This window comes from Pelodiscus sinensis, chromosome 12 (assembly GCF_049634645.1).
Source record: "Pelodiscus sinensis isolate JC-2024 chromosome 12, ASM4963464v1, whole genome shotgun sequence".
Lineage (NCBI taxonomy): Eukaryota > Metazoa > Chordata > Testudines > Trionychidae > Pelodiscus > Pelodiscus sinensis.
Window position 1 is genome coordinate 11,778,839 of NC_134722.1, and position 22,960 is coordinate 11,801,798.

Here is a 22,960-nt window from a genome sequence, read left to right on the forward strand (position 1 = left end):
AGTCATTTGTTACAGGGTACTCTTCTACTATTCTAGGTAACAGAGCTAATAAAATACAGAAATCTCTTGTGAATGAGGAAAATTAAGAATAAGTAGAGGAATACAAAATGGAGATTTTTTTTAAAATAATGGTCAATGTATTAAAAAAGGTGGGATTGAACATTAAAATTTTAAAGATATTAATGTACAGTGTGAGGTACTTGAATCTTTTATCAGCAGCTGCTGATTCCCTTAAAAGCTAATAGATGGTAAGCACTACTTGATCTGGATTTTCAAGGTCAGGATTTTCCCCTTTGACAGAGAAGTCTATGGCAGAGGCGGCATTTCCCCAGGCAATTATCTCCTTAGTAGGGAATGTGCCCACTGTAGGCAAATAGCGAGATCTCCCAATCCTGCAGATCCTGGAAGAAAGCAGATCCATGAGCTGCAGAGGCAAAAGTTGCCTTTGTGGCTATTGCAGCTGCTCTGCTGAGTCTGACATAGTTGTACAGTGGTTCAAACCTCCAAAATGTGCATGCATGTGCGTGAGTGCATGCACGCAACTCCAACTACACTATGGTTTGCTATCAGTGAGATGTGTAGGTGATAGTCCATCTAAGTGTGTGTACAAAGCAGGGCATGCATTAGTGTAGTCCACTTTAGGAGTCACTGACATGCAGTCCCTAAACATATTGTGATAGGATCAGGCCAGATGGCTACAAGAAAGTAACAGAAAGCAGGTATATTAGACCTAGGTTAACTAAGTTCCTGTTTCCTTGGTAACCAAACAAGCTCTACCGCAGGTTAAGACACCTGGAATCAATGTAGAACAGCTGAGACAGGTTGATTGGGCTAATCAAGGACCAGCTGTAATTGGTTAAAAGCTTCCCCTTTAATCAGTATAGTGATATGCTAGGAGTAGTGGGAGGAGAAGAGCAGGAATTGCAGACACTATGTCAGGTACCAGGTGGTAAAGCTGCAGGTACAGAGGTGAGGCACAGGGTAAGCTCTGCCAGGGGAGCAGCCCCTATGGGCCCTAGAAATCAGAGGGAGATAAACCTCTGCTAGACAAGGAGAGAATGATATAAGAAATCTAGCCTGTTGCCTCCACATCCACAGAGGCCACTAGAGGCTGAGGCGATGGCTACACTGGGAAGGTTTGGTGACAAAAATGTCGACATGCAAAAGTCACCAAAAGTGAAAAACAGTCTAACCAGTTTTTCTTCCTCCTTTTGTTGCCATTTTATGGCCACATTGCTTTGCTCTGTTGACAGGGTGCTAGCAATGGGGGTAAGCACCCCACAGTGCCTTCCCACAACACTGCAGAGCTGATCCCTGTGCTTCTTGGGGTTCCCTGGTAGCTCTGTGAGCTCTCAGTGCTAAGGAATGTCAAAGCAGCGTCAAAGCAGCACAGCAGTCTCTCCAGCCCTCCTCCTGTAGCAGCAGTCTGCCTGGCACTGTGTTCCTAGTGCAGGGCAGAACAGAAGCATTCCAATGATTTTGTTTTTTGTTCTCCAAAAGGAACTCAGCTGTCAGATACTTTCCCAGAGCTTTGAAAGGGGAGGGGCGCATGCCTGCAGGACAGCAGAAAATCAAAACACTGAGCATAGCCATCAGGGCAGGCATTATGGGATAATAGTGGAAGCCAGTTCTCTTGACAAAACAAACAGTAGAGTCCACACTGGCCCTTTGTCGACAATAAAGGGAGGGGAAAAGACAAAAGACAGTGAACACTCTCACTGTTTTGGTGACAAATGTGCCTGTTTAGACAAGGTCTTAGATTCTCTCCCTTCCTTTCCCCTTTGCTATGCCAATGATGAGAGTGGCTAAATCAAACTATGGCTTGCCCTTGAAGTAAAGGGGTTAGTCTGAGAGTTGCAGTGAGCCACTGGGGTGAGCAGTCAGACTGGGATTGCCATTTTTTTTCCCAGACAGGGAGAGATAATACCCCTACCCAGAACCCACTGTATGAAATGAGGAACTTTGTCACAATATTTTAATTTCTACAGCACCATCAGTGTGTGTGGTATTTTACAGACAAAATACAGATTAATTCATTTTAGAGTTACGCATTTTATGGCCCAATTATAATGATCTGGTTAATTCAATTACTGCTTCATTATTGCTAAAGTTTGAAAGGCACTTTTGGTTCAGGATGGTGGGATCAAGGCCTTTCACTGCTAGGTTCTGGGTTGGACTATAGCCAAGACTGGGGTGACTGAAGACTTAACAGCTGTCTTATGTAAAAGGAGTTGGTGATGTCAGTCCAGTACTAAGTGGACATACGCCAAGATCACAACTGGCATCTGAATTAATGCTAATAAGCCTTCCCGTAAGTGTGCAAACTGAGTGGAAAACAGATTTGTCTTGGCTGGAAAGGAATAGCAATGCAGATTTCTTTGATTTACTTGCAGTTTGTCACTCTCCAATTTCTTCCTGGAAGGGAATGTAACTCTTCACAAGCCTATAGCAAACACTTTAAAAGCATAATGTTTAATCTGTCCTGTCCACTCCTCTTTTTCTCTGTTTCTATTCATTCCCCTGTTGTTTTGGTTAACTATGTTGTCCCCTTTCTCTTTTCTCCATTGTGTACGTTGGTCACTGCAACATAACAGTGGATGGAGTCTTGAATTCAAGAGTGCAGATAGACATAGATCTATCTACTCCAGAAGCTCTAAGATCAAGATGAAGAGATCAAAATCCAGCTTCAGTTTGCTGCTGGCTGCAGGAAGACCATCATAGAGTGAAGGGAGCATGATGAGTGAAAAGCACAAGTAGAAGTGAGGGAGTTGGGGAGATACAATGTAAAAATCATTCATTATAAAAATGGTCTGTTATGCCCTAAGCCATCTATAAGTGTCAGCACAGCTGGGAGCTCAGGGCAAGGAAGTATGTCGGGGTGGGCGGGGGGTGAGGAAGTCCTATCAAGAGTATTATTCAAACAAGAAATGGTACATGTGTTTTTTCCTTGTGAGGATAAATGAAAGGGTCATTTGCCCCTATAGTTCTCTAGGGTAGGCCTTATTTTATTTCCCCCTTTTAACAAACTGATCTTAAAGCATAAATGGAAGCTATGTGCAAAGCATAAACATAAGCTATGTGCTTTCTGAATCAATACACTGTGTTCTGGAAAATGAATAAAGAGTAATAGGCATAAAAAACCTCGACTCATTAAAACCTGTAAGTACAGAAAAGAAAAATAACTTGAATGTTTTACACACAACACAGGTGAAGCTCAGTTTGCAAACAGACTCCTTGAACCAAACACTGCAATGCATAAAAGCCCAGGCTGCTAGCTTTAAGCATGGTTGCCTCACTGAAGTCACAGGGATTTCTTGTATGCGTAAAGTTAAGCACATGCTTCCGTGTGCTCTCTCTGGACTGGATAGGACATTTGGATGCTAAGGTTGGAACACAGGTACCTTATTTCCAGCTTCAAGCTTCCACTGGTTAACGTGCACACTTGAAAGGGTTCAAGATAAATGGGTGTGTTTGTGAATTTGAAGCATCACAAGTGAGGAGCACCAAGTGCAGGTATGAACTTCTTATAAAATCCCCAAGTACCAGCAATGGATGTACAACGTGGCAACTGCTGGGATAACTATGGGATTAGCAAAGGAATATACTACATACTTTCATGTCACTGAAATACCAAAATGATAATTAAGAAATTAATAACACCTTGATGGCCATAAGGATAACCCAGTCTTCCCCTGTAAAGGAATATTACACTTCTCTAAGGGTATGTCTACAGGGCCACTCTAGTTCAAACTAAGGTGGCTAATGTAGGCATTTGAACTTGCAAATGAAGCCCGGGATTTTAAATCCCGGGCTTCTTTACATGTTCCCAGGCACCGCCATTTTTAAATGCCCCATAGTTCGAACTACCTGCCCACGGCTACATGCGGCAAGGAGGAATAATGGTAGTTCAAATTAGGAGCTTTAATTCGAACTACCTAGCCCGTGCCGTGTGTAGCCGTCGGCAGGTAGTTCGAACTACGGGGCATTTAAAAATGGCGGCTCCTGGGAACATGCAAATGAAGCCTGGGATATTTAAATCCTGGGCTTTGTTTGCAAGTTCGAATGCCTACATTAGCCACCCTAGTTCGAACTAAGGTGGCAGTGAAGACATACCCTAACATACTAGAGTTCTTTGAATGTGTGCCCACAATATAGCGGAAAACTGGATGATATGATATAAGTTATGTAGAATTACAAAAAGCGCTGAAAGTCATTCACAAGAAGTTATTAAGGAAACTGCACTATCATGGACAAAAAATTGGCTAATAAAAATGAAGAGTGGAAAAGAAACCATTTATTCCATGATGGCAAATGACTAACAGTGGGCTTCCCTAAGGACCTGTAGTAGGACTAGTGTTTTTTTTTAAATATATGTCTAAATGATCTGAAAAGAAAGTGAAGTGACAGAAACATCTGCAGAGAACAAGATTTGGTTAGTGAAGACTAGAGGAGATTGTACGGAGCTAGAGAGAATCCTAACAAACATATGTGAATTGTCAAAATGCTAGCAGATGAAATGCACAATGGAAGGAATTTGAGCTACTCATGACACATTGCTGGATTCTAAATTAACTATAACCACTCAGAAAAAAGACGGCAGGGTCACTGTGAACACCTCAGTGAAAACTGCTGCTTGGTGTGCAGCAGCAGTGAAAAAAAGCAAACAATGTTAGGCAGTATAAGGAAAGGGATAGAAAATACTGAGAACAGTATAATGCTATTGTATTTGTCAGCAGTACACTCTCACCTAGAATAGTGTGTTCAGTTCTGTTCACACTGTCTCCAGAAATATACAGCAGAAACAGAAGAGACCAGAGAAAGGCAATGACATTAATTAGAAGCATGGAAAGACTTCCATATGGGGAGAGACTGCAAAGACTGGCACTCCTTGGCTTTGAGGTGATGCCTGGTAAATTGGTTGTTCCTATTTATCTTTTCACAAAATATAGGCAGAAGGGGATGTTCCGTGAAATTGAAAGGGAGAAACTACTAAAAAGGAATACACAATACATAATTAACCCACAGAAAATATATCAGTGAGTTGCTTAGTACAAGTTTTAAAGGATTTGACAGTTCTGTATGCAAGGAGAAACTCCACAATTATGTTGAACAGGATGATTTTTTTTATAAGGGATATGAATTCCATTCTCCAGCGCATAAGCCAACCATTAACTACTGGAATAAGGAATAAATGTCCCCTGGAGGTAGGGTATTATAAATTGTCTACTACAGAGCTTCTAGTACCTTTCAGTGCAGTCTTTGTCTTGCACCTTCCTATGAATCAAGTCACAGTAGGAGACATTGATTTCTGGGCTAATTTGGAATGACAATTTTGAATAATTACCTCACAAAGATTACTATTACTTGTGGCAGTAATAAGTTCCTTAAAATAATCCAGGCATATTTATCACAAAATTTAGGCAACAAATTTAATACTAAGATAGTTTCCAAGATTCTGCCTTTGGTGGGCCAGTACTTGTGGAACTGAAAAGTGATCAGTGAGTTGGTAAGAGGTATAACCAAAATGTTAGGGTTGTACATACCTCAACTGTCGTCCCTACACCATTCCTCGGCATCCCTCCCCCACAAACACCTGTAAATAAAACACACCAGAAAGGTGTGTGACAAAGTCCACATTGCCTCTCGTGACTCAGTGGGAAAAGGGAGGGAGGTGAAGAAGTGGATCGATGGAAAATTATACAAATTGTGTGGAAAGAGTCTGGACCTTTTTCACGTGATTATTATTCATGCGGCCTGATAATAATGAATGGGGCACTATTATCAATTGCCACAATGAAAACCCAACAGAAAGAACTGTTGCTGTTTAAATCACATACCGATTCCATTCACAACAGGCACATCATTATTAACTTCCAACATGCTGGGCAAATCATGTTCTCCTTCGTGGCCATTTAAATCCAAGTTTTGCTGTTGGGAGCCATTCCCAAAATGTCTAGAATCTTTCTCATGACCTGCATCTCCATTCTGTAGGCCGTTGTGCGGCTTTTTCAAGGGCATGATCTGTAAACCACTGGGAGTAGTTCGGTAAGTCACAGTTTTAGCGGCTCTGTCGCCAGTGGGTGCCGGCTTTGCTGTGTACCCTCTTTTCTGTTTTTGAAGAGAAGGGTTAATTCGCTTTCTTTTATGTGTTGACCCTTTGGCCTTCCCAGATTCAGAAGGTCTGTGTGGTATTTTCTCAACAGAGGACCCTCGGCTTTCTCGTAAAAATTTTGGCGCACTGGTCTGTTTCCCATGTTTTGTTCGCTTTTCTCTAGTGACATGTAGTCCATTGAACTCATCAATAAATTCCTCACAATGCAACAGGTGATGCTCAGGTTCCCAGGTGTCCTCATTGCTTCCATAGCCTTTCCATCTGATAAGATATTCCCATTTGCCCTTTTTGTTCTTCCTTTTGTCAACAATCCTCTCCACCTAATAGAAAAAGAGGAGATACCATTAGCTGTTAGAAAGAGAAACAATCCAGTCAAAAACATTTAAGGGCCTGATTCTCAGTTACACCAAAAGGCCCCTTTGTATTGCCACAGGCTGTGTACCAGAATCAGGTTCCTAATGTGAATATAAGGTGGTATTGCATTCTGGCCCTGAACACTATGTACTGTCTAAGCAGGCTAACCAAAAAATGTTATAAACTGATCAAATATATTCTCATTTTTTAGAAACCTTTCCCCATATCTCCCCATACTTGTAGTCCCATCAGATCCTCAATAGGTCCTGGCAGACTACTGATGTGGTTCCTACCTGGTTCCTGCATATTGGTATTTCATTTATGTATTACAATTAAATGTTCCCATATGTCAAAGAATGCTCACAAGCAGACCTGGCTGTATATACAGAGGGACATAACTGGTTCATTTGGTATGTTAACAGCAATCCAGTTTGCAGACACTCACCTGTTTTTCCTTGGGAAGGAATCTTAACTGCAGAAATATACAACTGTGTTTTCTGAGTATGGATAACTCTGGAAAAATATAATGAGTAGTCCTGTGCCACCTTAGAGAGTAACAAATATATATACAGCCTAATGTTACAGTCTAACATGGCTGCCCCTCTGAGACTCTGGGAAAATATGAGGCTTAAGATCAGTAAAGACTATATGTTACTATTGAAACTGCATTTCCAAAATGAGACCATATTGTCATATTCCTCTGCTGTCTCCCATTGAAAAAAAGGGAAAATACAATTTCCTGCACTCTTTGCACATTGGACACTCTATTCTGTGTTTGCATACTCAAATAGTGTCAGTTCTATTATTACCTGAACTATAGGAACCCCTGATACTTCATCTATGAAACTGTCTTGCAAAAAAATTGTGCTAAATTATGTGGTCATCCTATATACTGAGGGATACATTTTCAACACTGTGTTTACAGTCAGAATTGCCAAACTCTTCCAAACTCAGATTTCTCTCTGGCAGCAGTGTTTGCACTGAAAATTGAGCACATGCCCAAGTGCATGTGAACTTAGGGCATTGATTTTTTTTAAAATCTGGCTTCTGATGACTGATACTAAACTGAACTAATTGATTTGCATCTGACACCAAACTTAATTCAAGCCTCCAGATGTATAAAGTGAAAGTTAACAGCACTGGTATGGATAAAAAACGAATTGGGTAATTAATGCAACAAGCTGTATTGTTCCTCTGCAATTAAAAGTCAGTGTGTTCACATGCACTGTGCTACTTTTGTTAACTTATTTTCACTTTCCCCCACCAAAAAGTAAATACCTGCTCAATAGTTATCTCCTATTCTTTGTGGACATATCTACTATTAGCTCCTTAACTATTTTTTACAATACAAAAATGTCCAACTGAATTAATTTTGCAATGCATATACTGATTGTTTGCACAATTACATTACATCTGGGCAGGAACTGTGTCTTCATTTATGTTTATGTCACACTGAGCACACTGATGGCTGTTAAGGAATAATAAAATATTATTATCTACCTGCTACTTCTACTTGCGTCCTTCAACGATGCTCCAGTTTAATATATTAGGGTATGTCTACACTACCCCCCTAGTTTGAACTAGGGGGGGTAATGTAGTCATACGGAGTTGCAAATGAAGCCCGGGATTTGAATTTCCCAGGCTTCATTTGCATAAAGCCGGCTAGGTCGGACCCCGTGCCGCGCGGCTACACGCGGCACGGACTAGCTAGTTCGGATTAGGCTTCCTATCCGAACTAGCTGTACACCTCGTTCCACGAGGGACCAACCCGGCAGGATCCCAGCTGCTCTGCCCCAGGGGTTCCCAAGTCAGCTGTTGATGAAACAGGTCAGCGGCTGATTCCAGGAAGCCCCGGGCAGAGCAGCTCTGATACAGTAAATACAGTAAACTTCCGATAATCCGCTGATCTGTTTCAGCAGCGGCTTAATCGGGGACCCCTGGGGCAGAGCACCTGGGGTCCTGCCGGGTTGGTCCCGCAGTGCCGTCCTTTGGCGCTGCAGGACCAACCCGGCAGCACTCCAGCTGCTCTGCCCCAGGCGTCCCCAAGAGCAGCTGGGGTGCTGCCGGGTTGGTCCCGCAGCCCTGAGGGGCAGCGCTACGGGACCAACCGGGCAGTACCCCAGCTGCTCTGTCCCAGGCGTCCCCGATTCAGCTGCTGCTGAAACTGACCAGCAGCGGCTGAATCAGGGATGCCTGGGGCAGAGCTGGACTATCGTAAGGGAGGGCTATGAGGGGTCTGGGGTGGCTATGAGGGGTCTGGGGTGGCATCCCCTCCCACCCCACTCCAGACCCCTCATAGCCCCCCCTTCTGATAGTCCGGCATATTTGATAATCTGGCACCCCCTGGGTCCTAAAGGTGCCGGATTATCGGAAGTTTACTGTATTTACACATTTTAATAATAATAGGTAACTATGGGAAAGAGAATACAGATTAAGTGCAGGACTATCTAAGAAATCTGAGTCTGAATTTTATAGATCTAAAGCAAAATTAAATACACAATTTATTTAGTGTAGCATCAATAGAATACTGAAGAAAAGAGATCCATTTGGAAAATAGAAAATAATTCATTAGAGTTGTTAAAAAGATCACAACCACAGCATCAGTGGCTAAGTTCTGTTTCTTAAAATGTACAAAGCAAGTGTCCAATGTGTTTCCAGATTACATATGGTAATCTGGAAAATCTTTTGCAGATTACATTTGGCCTGCCGTGAGCGCAGGGGACTGGACTTGACCTCTTGAGATCCCTTCCAATTCTAGTGTTCTATGATTCTATATGAAACCAGTCCCACATGCTTATATCCATTCCCAAATCAAAATTATGTTGAAATGTAGTAAAGGTCAAAAGTACATATTAATACTTTGTTAAAATATATTACATGTTTATTGTAGGTTTCCCCAAACTAAGAAGTATAAACCTTTGCAATTCAGATGTAAGGTTAAACTTGAAGTTGGAAGTGGGGTGGGAATGTAAACATTTTGTTATGGAAATGCAGTGTTAGGATACACAAATAATCTTCACTCTGCATTACATCGGTTCCTGGAAAAATCATGGAAGGGATCCTTAAGGAATCCATATTGAGGCACTTGGATGAGAGGAAAGTGATAGGAATAGTCAGCATGGATTCAAAAAGGGCAAGTCATGCCTGACCAATCTGATTAGCTTCTATGATGAGGTAACTGGCTCGGTGGACATGGGGGCTATGTCTAGACTGCAAGCCTCTTTCGAAAGAGGCTCTTTCGAAAGATACTTTCGAAAGAGCCTCTTTCGGAATAGAGCGTCTAGACTGCACGTTGAACTTTCGAAAAAGCGGCTTGCTTTTTCGAAAGAAAGCATCCAGTGAGTCTGGATGCTCTCTTTCGAAGAAGCCCTATTTACATTGAAGAACGCCTTCTTTCGAAAGAGGAACTTTCGAAAGAAGGCGTTCTTCCTCGTGAAATGAGGTTTACCGCCATCGAAAGAAAAGCCGCGTTCTTTCGATTTAATTTCAAAAGAACGCGGCTTGAGTCTGGACGCAGGGGAAGTTTTTTCGAAAAAAGGCTACTTTTTTCGAAAAAACCCCTGAGTCTGGACACAGCCGGGGAAGTCAGTGGATGTTATATACCTTGACTTTAGCAAGGCTTTTGATATGGTCTCCCACAATATTCTTGCCAGAAAGTTAAGGGATTGTGGATTGGATAAATGGACGGTAAGATGGATAGAAAGATGGCTAGAAGGCTGGGCCCAGCAGGTAGTGATCAACGGCTCGATGTCAGGATGGCGGTCGGTTTCTAGCGGAGTGCCCCAAGGTTTGGTTCTAGGACCAGTTTTGTTCAATATCTTTATTAATTATTTGGATGAGGGGATGGATTGCACCCTCAGCAAGTTTGCGGATGACACTAAGCTGGGGGGGGGAGGCAGATACGTTTAAGGGCAGAGATAGGGTACAGAATGACTTAGACAAATTGGAGGATTGGGCCACAAGAAATCTGATGAGGTTCAGCAAGGACAAGTGCAGAGTACTGCACTTGGGATGGAAGAATCCCAAGCATAGTTACAAGCGGGGGACCAACCGGTTAAGTAGTAGTTCTGCAGAAAAGGACCTGGCAGTTACGGTGGATGAAAAGCTAGATATGAGTCAACAGTGTGCCCTTGTAGCCAAGAAGGCTAATGGCATATTAGGTTGCATTAAGAGGAGCACTACCAGCAGATCCAGAGATGTCATCCTTCCCCTTTATTTGGCTTTGGTGAGGCCGCATCTGGAGTATTGTGTCCAGTTCTGGGCCCCCCACTACAAAAAGGATGTGGACGCATTGAAGAGGGTCCAGCGGAGGGCAACCAAAATGATTAGGGGGCTGGAGCATATGACTTATGAGGAGAGGCTGAGGGAGTTGGGTCTGTTTAATCTGCAGAAGCGAAGAGTGAGGGGAATTTGATAGCAGCCTTCAACTTCCTGAAGGGAGGTTCCAAAGAGGATGGAGAGAGGCTGTTCTCAGTAGTGACAGATGGCAGAACAAGGAGCAATGGTCTCCAGTTGTGGTGGGAGAGGTCCAGGTTGGATATTAGGAAAAACTATTTCACTAGGAGGGTGGTGAAGCACTGGAATGGGTTACCTACGGAAGTAGTGGAGTCTCCATCCCTAGAGGTGTTTAAGTCTCGGCTTGACAAAGCCCTGGCCGGGTTGATTTAGTTGGAATTGGTCCTGCCTAGAGCAGGGGGCTGGACTTGATGACCTTCTGAGGTCTCTTCCAGTTCTATGATTCTACATCAAGCAATAAGCATATCGTTAGGATTAACATAGTTTATTATTTGAGGTCTAGATCAGTTTAAATTGTTTTTTAAAAGTCACACTAGATTCTTTTTCCTCCCTCCACATGATGTCAGAGTACTAGCAAAAACATGGTCTGCTATGCCACCTGTCAGTTGCCAGTATCCCTACCTCACTGGCTTCTGGCCAGTGAATGGTAGAGGCAGATGACTTCAGCCTGGCCATGGAGTGGGACAGTAGATCTATAGTCATCCTGTTGGACCTCTCAAAAGTCATCTAGTAGTATAGATCACCACACAGTACAGTCCCGCCTCCAAAAGGTAGTAGAATTGTAGGAGGCACCTCATGATAGCTTGAGGGTAAAAGAGTTGAGATGGGAAACTGTTCTTCCATCTCCACTGTACCCTCCTGTGGACTTCATCCCAGCTCATTCCAATCTTCCGTCTTACTAAATATCTACAGAAAGCCACTGGAAATAGGTGAAGCAACATCTTTACACTGAATATAATAGTATCATCTCCCAGCTAGGGATAGTAATAGAGATGTAGTCGTGTTAGTCTAGTCTAGCTGAAACAAAAAACAGGACTATGTAGCACTTTAAAGACTAACAGGATGGTTTATTAGGTGATGAGCTTTCGTGGGCCAGACCCACTTCCTCAGATCAAATTGTGGAAGAAAATAGGCATGACCAAATTGTGGAAGAAAATGTGGAAGAATATATGGTATATGGTCATGCCTATTTTCTTCCACAGTTTGATCTGAGAAAGTGGATCTGGCCCACGAAAGCTCATCACCTAATAAACCATCTTATTAGTCTTTAAAGTGCTACATAGTCATGTTTTTTGTCCCAGCTAGGGATGTAAGTGACTAGTAGACTATTGATAAGCATAAGCTTATCAAATAGTTAACTAGTGATGTATCTAGTCGCTTCCCCCCCCTTGCTGCCTCTATTAGAGGCAGCAAGGGGGGGAGAGCAGGAGCCAGTGCTGGGGAGAGCTGGCTTAAAAACCAGTTTGCCCCAGCACCGTCTCCACGGGGGACAGGGGAGGTAGAGGCACAGCAGCAAACGGTGCAAGTGAGGACTGAAGCAGCTCCTGCCGCTTCTGCTGCGATTCTGCTTTTGAAATACACGAGAGGTCCACTGGGGCTCTTGTACATTTCAAAGGCTCAGGCGCCACAGCGAGCATGGGGTCAGTCTCCTGCTGGACCCACGCTCCCTGCAGGGCTTCTGCTTTTGAATTGTAGCAAGAGCCCAGCAGGTCTCTTGCTACAGTTCAAAGGGGGAGGTACCCTTATAGACTAATTGAATATTTCATGGAAATCCCATCGACTATTCAATTACAGGCAGTCCCCGGGTTACGTACAAGATAGGGACTGTAGGTTTGTTCTTAAGTTGAATCTGTATGTAAGTCGGAACTGGCGTCAGCCGCTGCTGAAACTGATCAGTTTCAACTGCGGCTGAATCTGGATGCCAGTTCTGACTTACATACAGATTCAACTTAAGAAACCCAGGCGTCCCCAAGTCAGCTGCTGCTGAAACTGATCAGCGGCTGATTCCAGGAAGCCTGGGGCAGAGCAGGGGGACAGGAGCAAAGCTCGGGGGGAGTCCCGCTGCCTGGGCGGCTTTGCTCCGGGGCAAACGAGCAAAGCTGCCCAGGCAGCGGGACTCCCCCTGCCTGGGCGGCTTTGCTCGGGTGTCCCTGGTCTGCTGGGGGGGTACAGCGGCTTTGCTGGACCCCCCCCCAACAGACCAGGGGGACAGGAGCAAAGCCGCCCAGGCGGGGGGAGTCCTGCTGCCTGGGCAGCTTTGCTCCAGGGCAAACGAGCAAAGCCGCCCAGGCAGCGGGACTCCCCCCGCCTGGGCGGCTTTGCTCGGGTGTCCCTGGTCTGCTGGGGGGGGGGGAGTCCAGCGGTTTTGCTGGACCCCCCCAGCAGACCAGGGAGACCGGGAGAAGCTTTTCTCGCCCCGGAGGACACGGGTGGCGATCCGCCGCCCGTGAGCTCCGGGGCGAGAAAAGCCCCGTTCGTAAGTGCGGATCCGACGTAACTGCGGATCCAACGTAAGTCGGGGACTGCCTGTAGTTAATTAATTTAAATTTAACATCCCTACTCCCAGCTTTCTCAAGTACAATGATGAAGAGCAGCTGGACCTAGGCAAGGTGGAGGTGATTTTTGGGGAGAGAAAAAGGACTTAGAAGAACTAGCCTCTTCTATAAAGTCTAATCTTAAGGATATCTGCCCTCATATTATTAAACTGCTTTGCAGCCTTGTGATCCTGTTGAATTTAATGTTGCCTGATATCCACATGACACTAGCTGCAAACCCCTCTCCCAAAACACAACAAAACCCACCACCCCAAAAATCCTACCCATTTCTCTTGTGGTGTAGAAAATGTAATATTACATTATGGAATGCAGTCCATGGTCATCTACATGTTCATGACTTTGATTATTGCAACACACTATATCAAGGAAAGAAGCCAGGTGTTCTGAAAAAGCTTCAAACTCTACAAAATTAAGAAGTCCTCTTGGTAAATAACAGGTTGCTGTGGTTACATCACATCATACAGGTAACCTTCAACTGGACTTTGTACACAATGGGAAGATTTCTGTCTCGATATACAAAGTATTTATTGAGGTAACTTCTACTGCTCTGGGAAATCACCTCTTTCTTTGCTATCATGACCAACACAGCAGCTATGTTTCACCAGAAAAATGGAACCATTAACCAGTGGGGAAGATTATTGATTATAAAAGACAGATTAACAGGATTTGAATGTAACTGTGGAACTCACTCTCATAGAAGACAGATGACACAGGATCTCAAAATTTTCACAATTATATACAAATATCTTTTCACCCTAGCTTTTCCATAATAAACTCACAAATTTTCTAACCACTCAAGTGTAATTCTATATCTCAGAAGGAAAGAGGTCATTTAGTTACTACTTTTTAACGTGGTAAGAATTCAAATACGTTAGTGATGGAGCACTGTAAATGTCTACATAGACAAGAAAGGAAAACAGGAGGATTCTATTCCTAAGAAATAGCACACCAGCATGGAGAATATGGGAACTGATCCACAAAACCCATAATTGCTTACAATATAGGAGCAGAGACACAGAGAGTACGTCTACACTAGCCCCCTAGATCGATTTAGGGAGGTTAATGAAGGCGACCGGAATTGAAAATCAAGCCCGGGATTCAAATATCCTGCGCTTGATTTGCATGTTCTCGGGCAGTCGCCATTTTAGAAATTGACTAGCCCGAAGTAACTGCCTGCGTCTACATGTGGCAGTGAAACGGGATTCCGGAATAAAGCCCTAAATCGAATTAGGGGGTATTCCTCATGGAATGATGTTTACCATCTAATTCAATTTAGGGATTTTATTCTGGAATACCGTTTCACTGCTGCATGTAGACGTGGGTAGTTACTTCAGGCTAGTCAATTTCTAAAATGGCGACCTTCGGGAACATGCAAATCAAGCGCGCGATATTTAAATCCCGGGCTTGATTTGCAATTCCGGTCACCCTCATTAGCCTCCCTAGATCGATCTAGGGGGCTAATGTAGATGTACCCAGACAGACAAGAGTATCACAAAAATATATGTGCCACAAGAGAGAGCAAAAATACCAAAATGATGCACGTGATTAGAAACTTGCCTACCTCTCAGTGCTGTCCCTTTGTGCACTGTTCAACATAGCTACAGCATCAAGCCCAATTACTAGGCCTTTCAACGTGGCCCCCTTTTTCCTGTCCTGCATTTATGCTAACCATTTTTGGAGTGCTGCTGTGCCCTTTAAATGTATTCAACAGAAGCACAGCAGTGCTTCAGTTTAGATATGAATTTCATATTTGCTCCTCATCATCACATGTTTCAGCGAGGTAGTTGTGTGTATTTCAGCAAAACTAATGAAGAATCCTGTGGCACTTAAAGACTAACAAATTTGCTTTTGTGGGCTGGAATCCACTTCATCAGATGCAACATGCATCATCACATGCTACAACTTCCACCTTTCCCTTCAACATGCAGTGAACATCAACAGCAGGATTGGGCATATTTATTTTCAAAATGACTGGTTTTAATTTCTACTATGTCAGCTGAAAAATGCTCCATAATAATCTTGCTTTTGCTATAAGCTTCCAGAAATTCACAGGATTTTTTTCTAAAGAAATAGATTTGACAACTTGTGATTAATGGAAATGATATTTTAGTTCTTTTCCTAGAATACACAATTTCTGTTCAAATAGCTTGTTCAGGAAAGATTTGTTTCTTCCACTTATTTTCCATATTTCCCATCAGCTCACTCTTTAATGAACAATGAATAATATCTGCAAGAAGCAGTCTTGGCAGTCTTGTATTTGGTCCCCTTGAATGTATTATATTTGGTGTGGGGAAACTCGATATTTAATCTAATAAAATGACATTGCCCAATTACAATACAGTCCTAGCTTTTATAAGCATAGCATATTAGAAGTTCATAGTTGAGAGTGTCAGAATGTTACATGTTTCATTACTTCCTTTGACTATACTATAAGCATACAAGCTAATTCTGGGAGAACCAAGAGGCTACTAAATGGAGAATGAAATGGAGAGAAGAAATGGAATGAAAGCATGACGTCTGTGGAAATGCATTTCTAATGCTACCTTTCTACTTTTAAGTGGGACTCACCTTTCCAACAGGATATTGTTGGAAGATTACATATCTAAATCTCAATTTCCAGACTGGGCTGAATAAATCACCTCATTTTTGACCACATATATATGTACGTGCATACATGCTGTAAACAGTAATCTGTGACACCAAAACAGCCTCTGTCAATGTGCAACAATATGCAATGTGGAGGAATAGACTGACCTCCTGGCATGGACTGGGAGAACTGCCTTTCATTACTTGGGTACCGCTAGACTGTGGGTTTTTTTTGGGATACTGGAGATATCCTGAAAAAACTCCACTGCGTCCAGGGAACGAGTTTGTGCTTCCGCTTTTATTTTGTGGAAGAGCAAACACGCTCTGTCGGAAGTCCTTGTATTCCTCATCCTATGAGGAAGACGGGGGCTTTCGAAAGAGGGGTTTTTCCCGACATTTGGCCCAGTCTAGACGGGCCAAATGTCAGAAAAGCCTCTTCCAACATAGAATCAGAAAAAGAGGTGTAGCCGTGTTAGTCTGAATCTGCAAAAGCAGCGAGGAGTCCTGTGGCACCTTATAGACTAACTGAAGTGTAGGAGCATAAGCTTTCGTGGGCAAAGACCCACTTCATCTGACATGCATCTCACGAAGTGGGTCTTTGCCCATGAAAGCTTATGCTCCTACACTTCAGTTAGTCTATAAAGTGCCACAGGACTCCTCGCCGCAAAATGCAGAGCGCATTTTGTGTACCTTTTACTGACACAATCTTGTAGTCTAGCCATACCCAGTGAGCTATAATATGTATATTACTTTGTGTGTGTCCGTCATTTTGAGTTTTTGTCCCACATTGCATCCCAGTATGTTATAAGAGATGGAGAGGGCTTATGAAGGAAGTGCTAAAGTAAGGAAACAGACAGACTACCTATGTCAATTTGTCTTTTAAAAATTCATTATTGGACTAACTTCCTGCTTTTTCACTCAATCACAGAGGCTTTGTCTACACTATGGCTTTTGCCAGAAGAGGTAATGCAAACGAAGCGTGGATTAGCATTTTGTCACACTTCATTTGCATAATCTATTCCGAGCTGTTTTTGCGCAAAAACCCCTTGCACAAAAACAGCTCGGAATAGGTTATCCAAATGAAGTGAGACAAAATGCTTATCAGCACTTCATTTGCATTGCCTCTCCGGCAAAACCTATAGTGTCGTCAAAGCTAGACAGTCCACTTTTGTTCAGAAAGGGGTGGAAAAATTGACGAAGGTCCAGAGAAGAGCAACAAAAATGATTAAAGGCCTAGAAAACATGACCTATGAAAGAAGATGGAAAGAATTTGGCTTGTTTAGTTTAGAAAAGAGAAGACTGAGAGGGGACATGATAGCAGTTTTCAAGTAACTAAAAGGAAGTTACAAGGAGGAGGGAGAAAAATGTTCTTGGCCTCTGAGGATAGGACAAGAAGCAATGGGCTTAAATTGCAGCAAGGGAGGTGTAATTTGGACATTAGGAAAAACTTCCTGTCGGGGTGGTTAAACACTGGAATAAATTGCCTAGGGAGGTTGTGGAATCTCCATCACTGGAGATATTTAAGAACAGTTTGGACAGACATCTATCAGGGATGATCTTAGATGGTGCTTGGTCCTGCTGTGAAGGCAGGGGCAGGACTTGATGATCTCTTGAGGTCCCTTCCAGTTCTAGTATTCTATGATTCTATGATAATCTTATCCTCCGGAATCTCTCCTGAAGCGAGTAAACTGTTAAAAATGCCCATTAAATGTTCACTGGTTTACCTGTTCTTTGCCTGCCACAAAAGCTACAAAGAATTCTCAAAATATAAAAGTGAAACAATGAAATTTGCCTGAGAGGAGAGTCGATGTGAGCACAGGAGAGTAGGGATGTCAACATGTAGTTGACTCTATGATTAACCAATAAACCTTGGCTTATGATTAATCTTGTCAAATATATGCATTCCCCCTACCTTGCTGCCTCTGTAGCAAGGGGCGGGGAGTGGCACCAGTGCCTGTAAGGAGCTGGCTTTAAGCAGGCACCCCACGAGCACTGGATCCTCCTGCTCCTCCACCCCCGTGCTGCTGCTTCTGCTAGAGATGCAGCAGTGCAGAGAGGAAGGGGGGCAGTCTGGAGCCAATATGAACGGGAAGCTTGCTTTCAAGCAGACCTGCTTGCTGCCCGCCTCCCGCCCCCCGCTGCCTCCTACTGCAGCAAGAGCTCTCCGTAGATGGAGGCTGGTCTGTGGGGAGCTTGGACTCCCCGCGGACAGGGGCTGCTGCCTTGGACTAGCCTCTATCTGTGGGAAGCTCAGACCCACATGGACAGGGACTGCTGCCACCCTGTGCTGCTGCCTCTATATGAGATACAGCAGCGTGGGGAGGCAGGGGACTTCCCAGGAGTGGGGTCAGGAACACACTGGCTGCCACCCCACCCCACCCCTGGGACTACTGAATAATTGTGTAACTGTTAACATTTCATGTGGTTACACAACTATTCAACTACACTATCTAACATCCCTACAGGAGAGGTCTGCTATTTTAATAACTGCATCAGGACTGGAGGTTGACACAGAGGAGCCAGGAGGCGTTTTTTCAGAGGCAGTCTACACTCTTATATACCTGGACCTGTGGTTCTGATAAGGAGTATAAACATTAGAGGTATGTACTGTTACAGTACACACATACATCTGTATTATCAGGGCCTCATATTTTCCCTACTGAAGTACACTCTATTCTCTTTCTTACATGAGTGCAGTGTCCAACAACATTAAAGAAAATGAAGCATAAACCTGATGCTGTGTCAAACTAGGTAGAACAGTTTTCTCCCTTTCTTTGTGTCAGGAATTGTCTGGTTTTCTAAGGCTGAAACATGGGAAGCGCTGGCCAGCTCATCTTTATACTAGTTTACACCAGAGGAGACTACCACCCACAGCCTCTGTGTTTGAAAAAAATAAACAGACCAGAACTATGGCTCTTCCATCCATGCTTACATCTCAAGCCACCTTCTGCATCTTTTCTTAGAAGTCCTACCACTATCTGAAATTCAATCTCTTTAAATTGAACTTTTCATCTTGCCTTCCAATTGTTCTCCTCTATCTCTCTTCACTACTAGTTTCTGACAACAGCCATTATGTTTCCTATCTTCATTCCTATATGCTCATTCCTATATTCCTGTAATCTTCTCTTTTTCTCTCCTTTCGAACTATTTCCAGTTTCTTACAAGGTCCCATGCTTCTTTCTTCCTCTTTAATATTTTTCCTTGTTGTCTCTTCTACTAATACCTATTTTTATTTTCATGTCTTCTCTCACCATGATTACTACAACTTTCTCCTGCTCTGATCTAACTGTCTTTCCCTTCTTCCTATTTCAGTTTGTCTAAGTAATGTGTTTATGTTAGGAGAGGAATAGGGTTTAATCTCAAGAGGATTTTCTAAGTCACTTGACTGCATTAGCATCCTTCAGGGAAGTCCATAGTGCTAGGGTGCCTTTCCCATTGGGCAAGATCCATTTAATTTCAAATGCAGATAAAAGCCTTTCCCCTCCCCCTTCCTATCTTCTGTGGATTTTCATTTTGTCATCAATGCACAGCTTTTGCGGGTGTCTTGCTAGCTAGGCTTTCATCTAAAAGCCTGCATAGACGGTTCCAATGTATAATCCAATGAAAGGCAGATTCTTAATGCAATATGTTGGATTTTGAAGTTCCACCTACCATTGCATTGTAAGAATTAATATTTAAATTATTAACAGAACACTTCCAAGGCTGCAGGCAGGAAAAAGAGATCTATGAAGATTGTACTTGTGGGTATATATACTATAACACCACCCAAGGTGAAAGTGCTTTGTTTGCTGACACTTCTTGTGAGCAGTCAGGGTAATGAAATATAGGAAATCTTTGCCATTCATGGTGGATGTTTTCCCACATTCACCGCAAATGGCGAAATTTGCAAATACTGGGAGCAAATCACTGTGAGGGCCAGGCAGCTGCGAGGAACTCACCACAGTTCCAGGCAGCTGTGGGGAACTCACCATAGTTTCAGGCAGCTGCGGGGAACTCACCACAGTTTCAGGCAGCTGCAGGGAACTCACCATAGTTTCAGGCAGCTGCGGGGAACTTACCACAGTTCCAGGCAGCTGTGGGGAACTAACCACAGCTGCCAGGAGACACAGGGGACACTGCAGCTCCTGGCAGCTGCAGTGAATGCCCCTTGGCCCCCTAGGCCAGGTCAGGAGACCCCCCCACAAATACATGGAACCATGAGTCGCAATTCCATGAATTGCGGCCGTCTCTTGTATACAGGAATCTATATAATGTATATAGTGTGGAAGAAGGGAATATAATTGAATATATACTTTGATATTGTGACTACTCTCAAGAACAGAGACAAAAAAGGAGAGTAAAGGGATGACCGGATATGTTCATTTTTCTGGCAGACATGCAAACACACACTCTCTCTCTCTCTGATCGAGGTTTTTGGTTGATAGGTTGCTTAACAGAGCAGTTGGTAACTCTTACAGATATTATTTTTAAATAAAACCGAGACTTTCATTTTGGTGTATTAAGAGCCTATGTCATTAGGAAAATTCTTTGGTTTTGGATAGATTTAATTTACATAGACAACATTCCTTATACATACAAAAAATGAAATGTAGACCACACCCTTGTACTGTTACATCAAAAGGACTAGGATTCATGACAACGTTCTTTAAGTTAATCAAATAGTAGTTGATTAAAATTGTTAAAGTAGCTGCTAACTAGTTCTGTGAAGTAATCTAGATTTGTCTAAAATAATATTGAATGCAGTAAGGTCTCATCAAAATAATTCCCTTCTTTCATAATAAAAAGTGTAAATGTCTGTCTAGATAGCTCAAAACTCTCTGACAAAACAACAAAGCACAGAGCTCAACATGTGGAAAGAGAAGGAAGATGGGTTTTTAACTTATTTTAAAGATTTTAAGAATAATGATGCAATTACTCTGCCAAATCACTATTTTCTAAGGAAGAGAGAAACTGTTCCCTTGTACAGGAAAAAAAAGCACAAAACACAGCTTCTCAATGTTTCAGCTTTTGTTGAGTTAAAAATTAGAAGTTGGCTACAATCCTACGAGTATAACCTATTTCAAAATTAAGCTGTTAGATTTGATGACTAAGACATTTGATGACAAATACTTATTTTTATTTCACTACTAAACAACAACTAGTAGTTTTTAGTATGCAGCTAAATGTGGTTTGTAATGGTGTAGTGCATTCTTTAAGTATCAAAACAATAGATGTGTTTTCAGTGTACATGCTTGCCATGCTTTATGAAAGCTGGCTTATAAATATAAATAACTCAAAAACACTTTCAGCAAAATGTTTCATGTAACATGATTTTTAAAGTTACAATCTGGTAAATGTGTATATTCTATTTTTATACATGTATCATTTTTGTATGTGATGTTAGAAGTATGAAGTGTGGGTCTGTTTCTAATTCTAAATATGCTAATGAGAGTCATTGCTGATACTCCAGAAACTTAATGGCCCAGCGCTCATGGCGTAACAATCTCTGAATAGTTTTGTTTTTCTTGTAAGCCTGGATAGTGGTTAGTCATGTCAAGACATGTGGCCAGGCCACCCAATGCTAGAACCTATTTTGAATCTGGTATTTTTCTGCTCGAGGTGAGAAAAAATTGAACTGAGCACAAAGAATTCCTGCCTTGGGCAAAAGGCATATAAAAGAGAGAAACTGAACAATGCTAAGCGTGGCTAGATTCTAGGAGACCCCCACTTACCACCCAAGATGTCTGCTGGAAACATCTAAGACTGAATGGGGGAAGAATTGGGTCCAAGTTAGGAGGCTGCCTAGCTTGTGAAAGAGATGATTAGAACTGTTAGGGCAGGGGTAGGATACATAAAACCTGGGGGCCAGATCCGGCCTTGAGGCTCAGGGCTCTCTACAGCGATAGAAAGCCTGCATTAGCGTTCCGCTCCTCCTCCCCCCACTGGGCTGGAGCAGACAAAATCTACTAGCCTGAGAAATCTACTAGCCTAGGCCCCTTAGACTGGTGTGTGAGGGAAAAGTGGGGAATGTTTTTCTGCTTCTCCATCAGGGTCAGTGAGAGGGTTTTTTTTTCTTCTCACCTGTGTACAGCCTCCAACAGATTTTTCTTTGCGTCAGCAGCACCTGACCCAAAAAAGGTTCCTCACCCCTGTTTTAGGAGAAGTTGCATGTAATACATTTCTTAGAGTTAAGATTAGCTGGCATGTTTGGTTTATTTTGGTTTAGGTAGTTACTTTGTCTATCTGTTTTCAGTTGCAATCACTTAAATCCTACTTATTATACTTAATCAAACGCTATCAAGCCCAGTGTAAATAACTGTTGCGGTGGGGGAGGTGGGAAGTGATATCTGTGCATATCTCACTTTTGTTGATAAAAAAAGTGAGAAGCTTTTAAAGTTTTTTCTGGGTAAAACTTTTATACAGAGTAAGACACATTTTGGAGGGTTTTGGGACTGTGTTCCTAGGTGCTATCAATGGCCTCATAGCTGAGCCCTTCCAGAACTGAGCTAGTTCAGCGTCTGTGTTGCTCTGCTGTGGGGCTGTTATCCCAACTGTGCCTTGGCTGGTGGAGACCATGTCTTCTGGCCCTGCAGGACAAGGTGCTGGGGTGCCTTGCAGGGCAGGTAGGCAGGCTCAGTTGAGTGACCAGCTCACTGGGTGACAACCCTAAGGGGACCCCTATGATCCAACCTGACAGAATGCTAACAAAGAAAAAAAATAACAAGCAGTCCTGTGGCACCTTAGCCCTAGGGAATTATTTTGAAATACTGCCCTCCCAGGTCAAATTTATAAGTGGAGCATCCACACTAACAAGCCTGTTACTTCAAAATAACAGGTCATAAAACTTGAAATCTGTACTCTTACTTTTCATCAGGAGTAATGCTAATTCCAAAATAATTATTTCGAAATAACAGTATGTGGATGCTATAGTGCTGCTATTTTGAAATAATTACTCCCCAGAGTAATTCGAACTAATTACTCTCCAGTGCTTCCTGGGGCTCTAAGGCCGAGTTATCGTATCCATGTTAATGCAGCCTGCTTCAGACTAATTTCGAGGCTTCACCGTAGCATGGACACA

The 22,960-nt window shown here is 42.9% G+C and overlaps 1 protein-coding gene across 1 annotated transcript in view; it reads right to left on the reverse strand.

Annotated features, from left to right (window-relative positions):
• Positions 1-22,960, reverse strand: part of CDYL2 (chromodomain Y like 2) — a 109,606-nt gene that overhangs the window by 40,203 nt on the left and 46,443 nt on the right. The window contains exon 2 of the mRNA XM_075940014.1: positions 5,838-6,432. Coding sequence (XP_075796129.1) covers positions 5,838-6,432 — 595 coding nt within the window. The remainder of the gene's footprint in view (positions 1-5,837; positions 6,433-22,960) is intronic.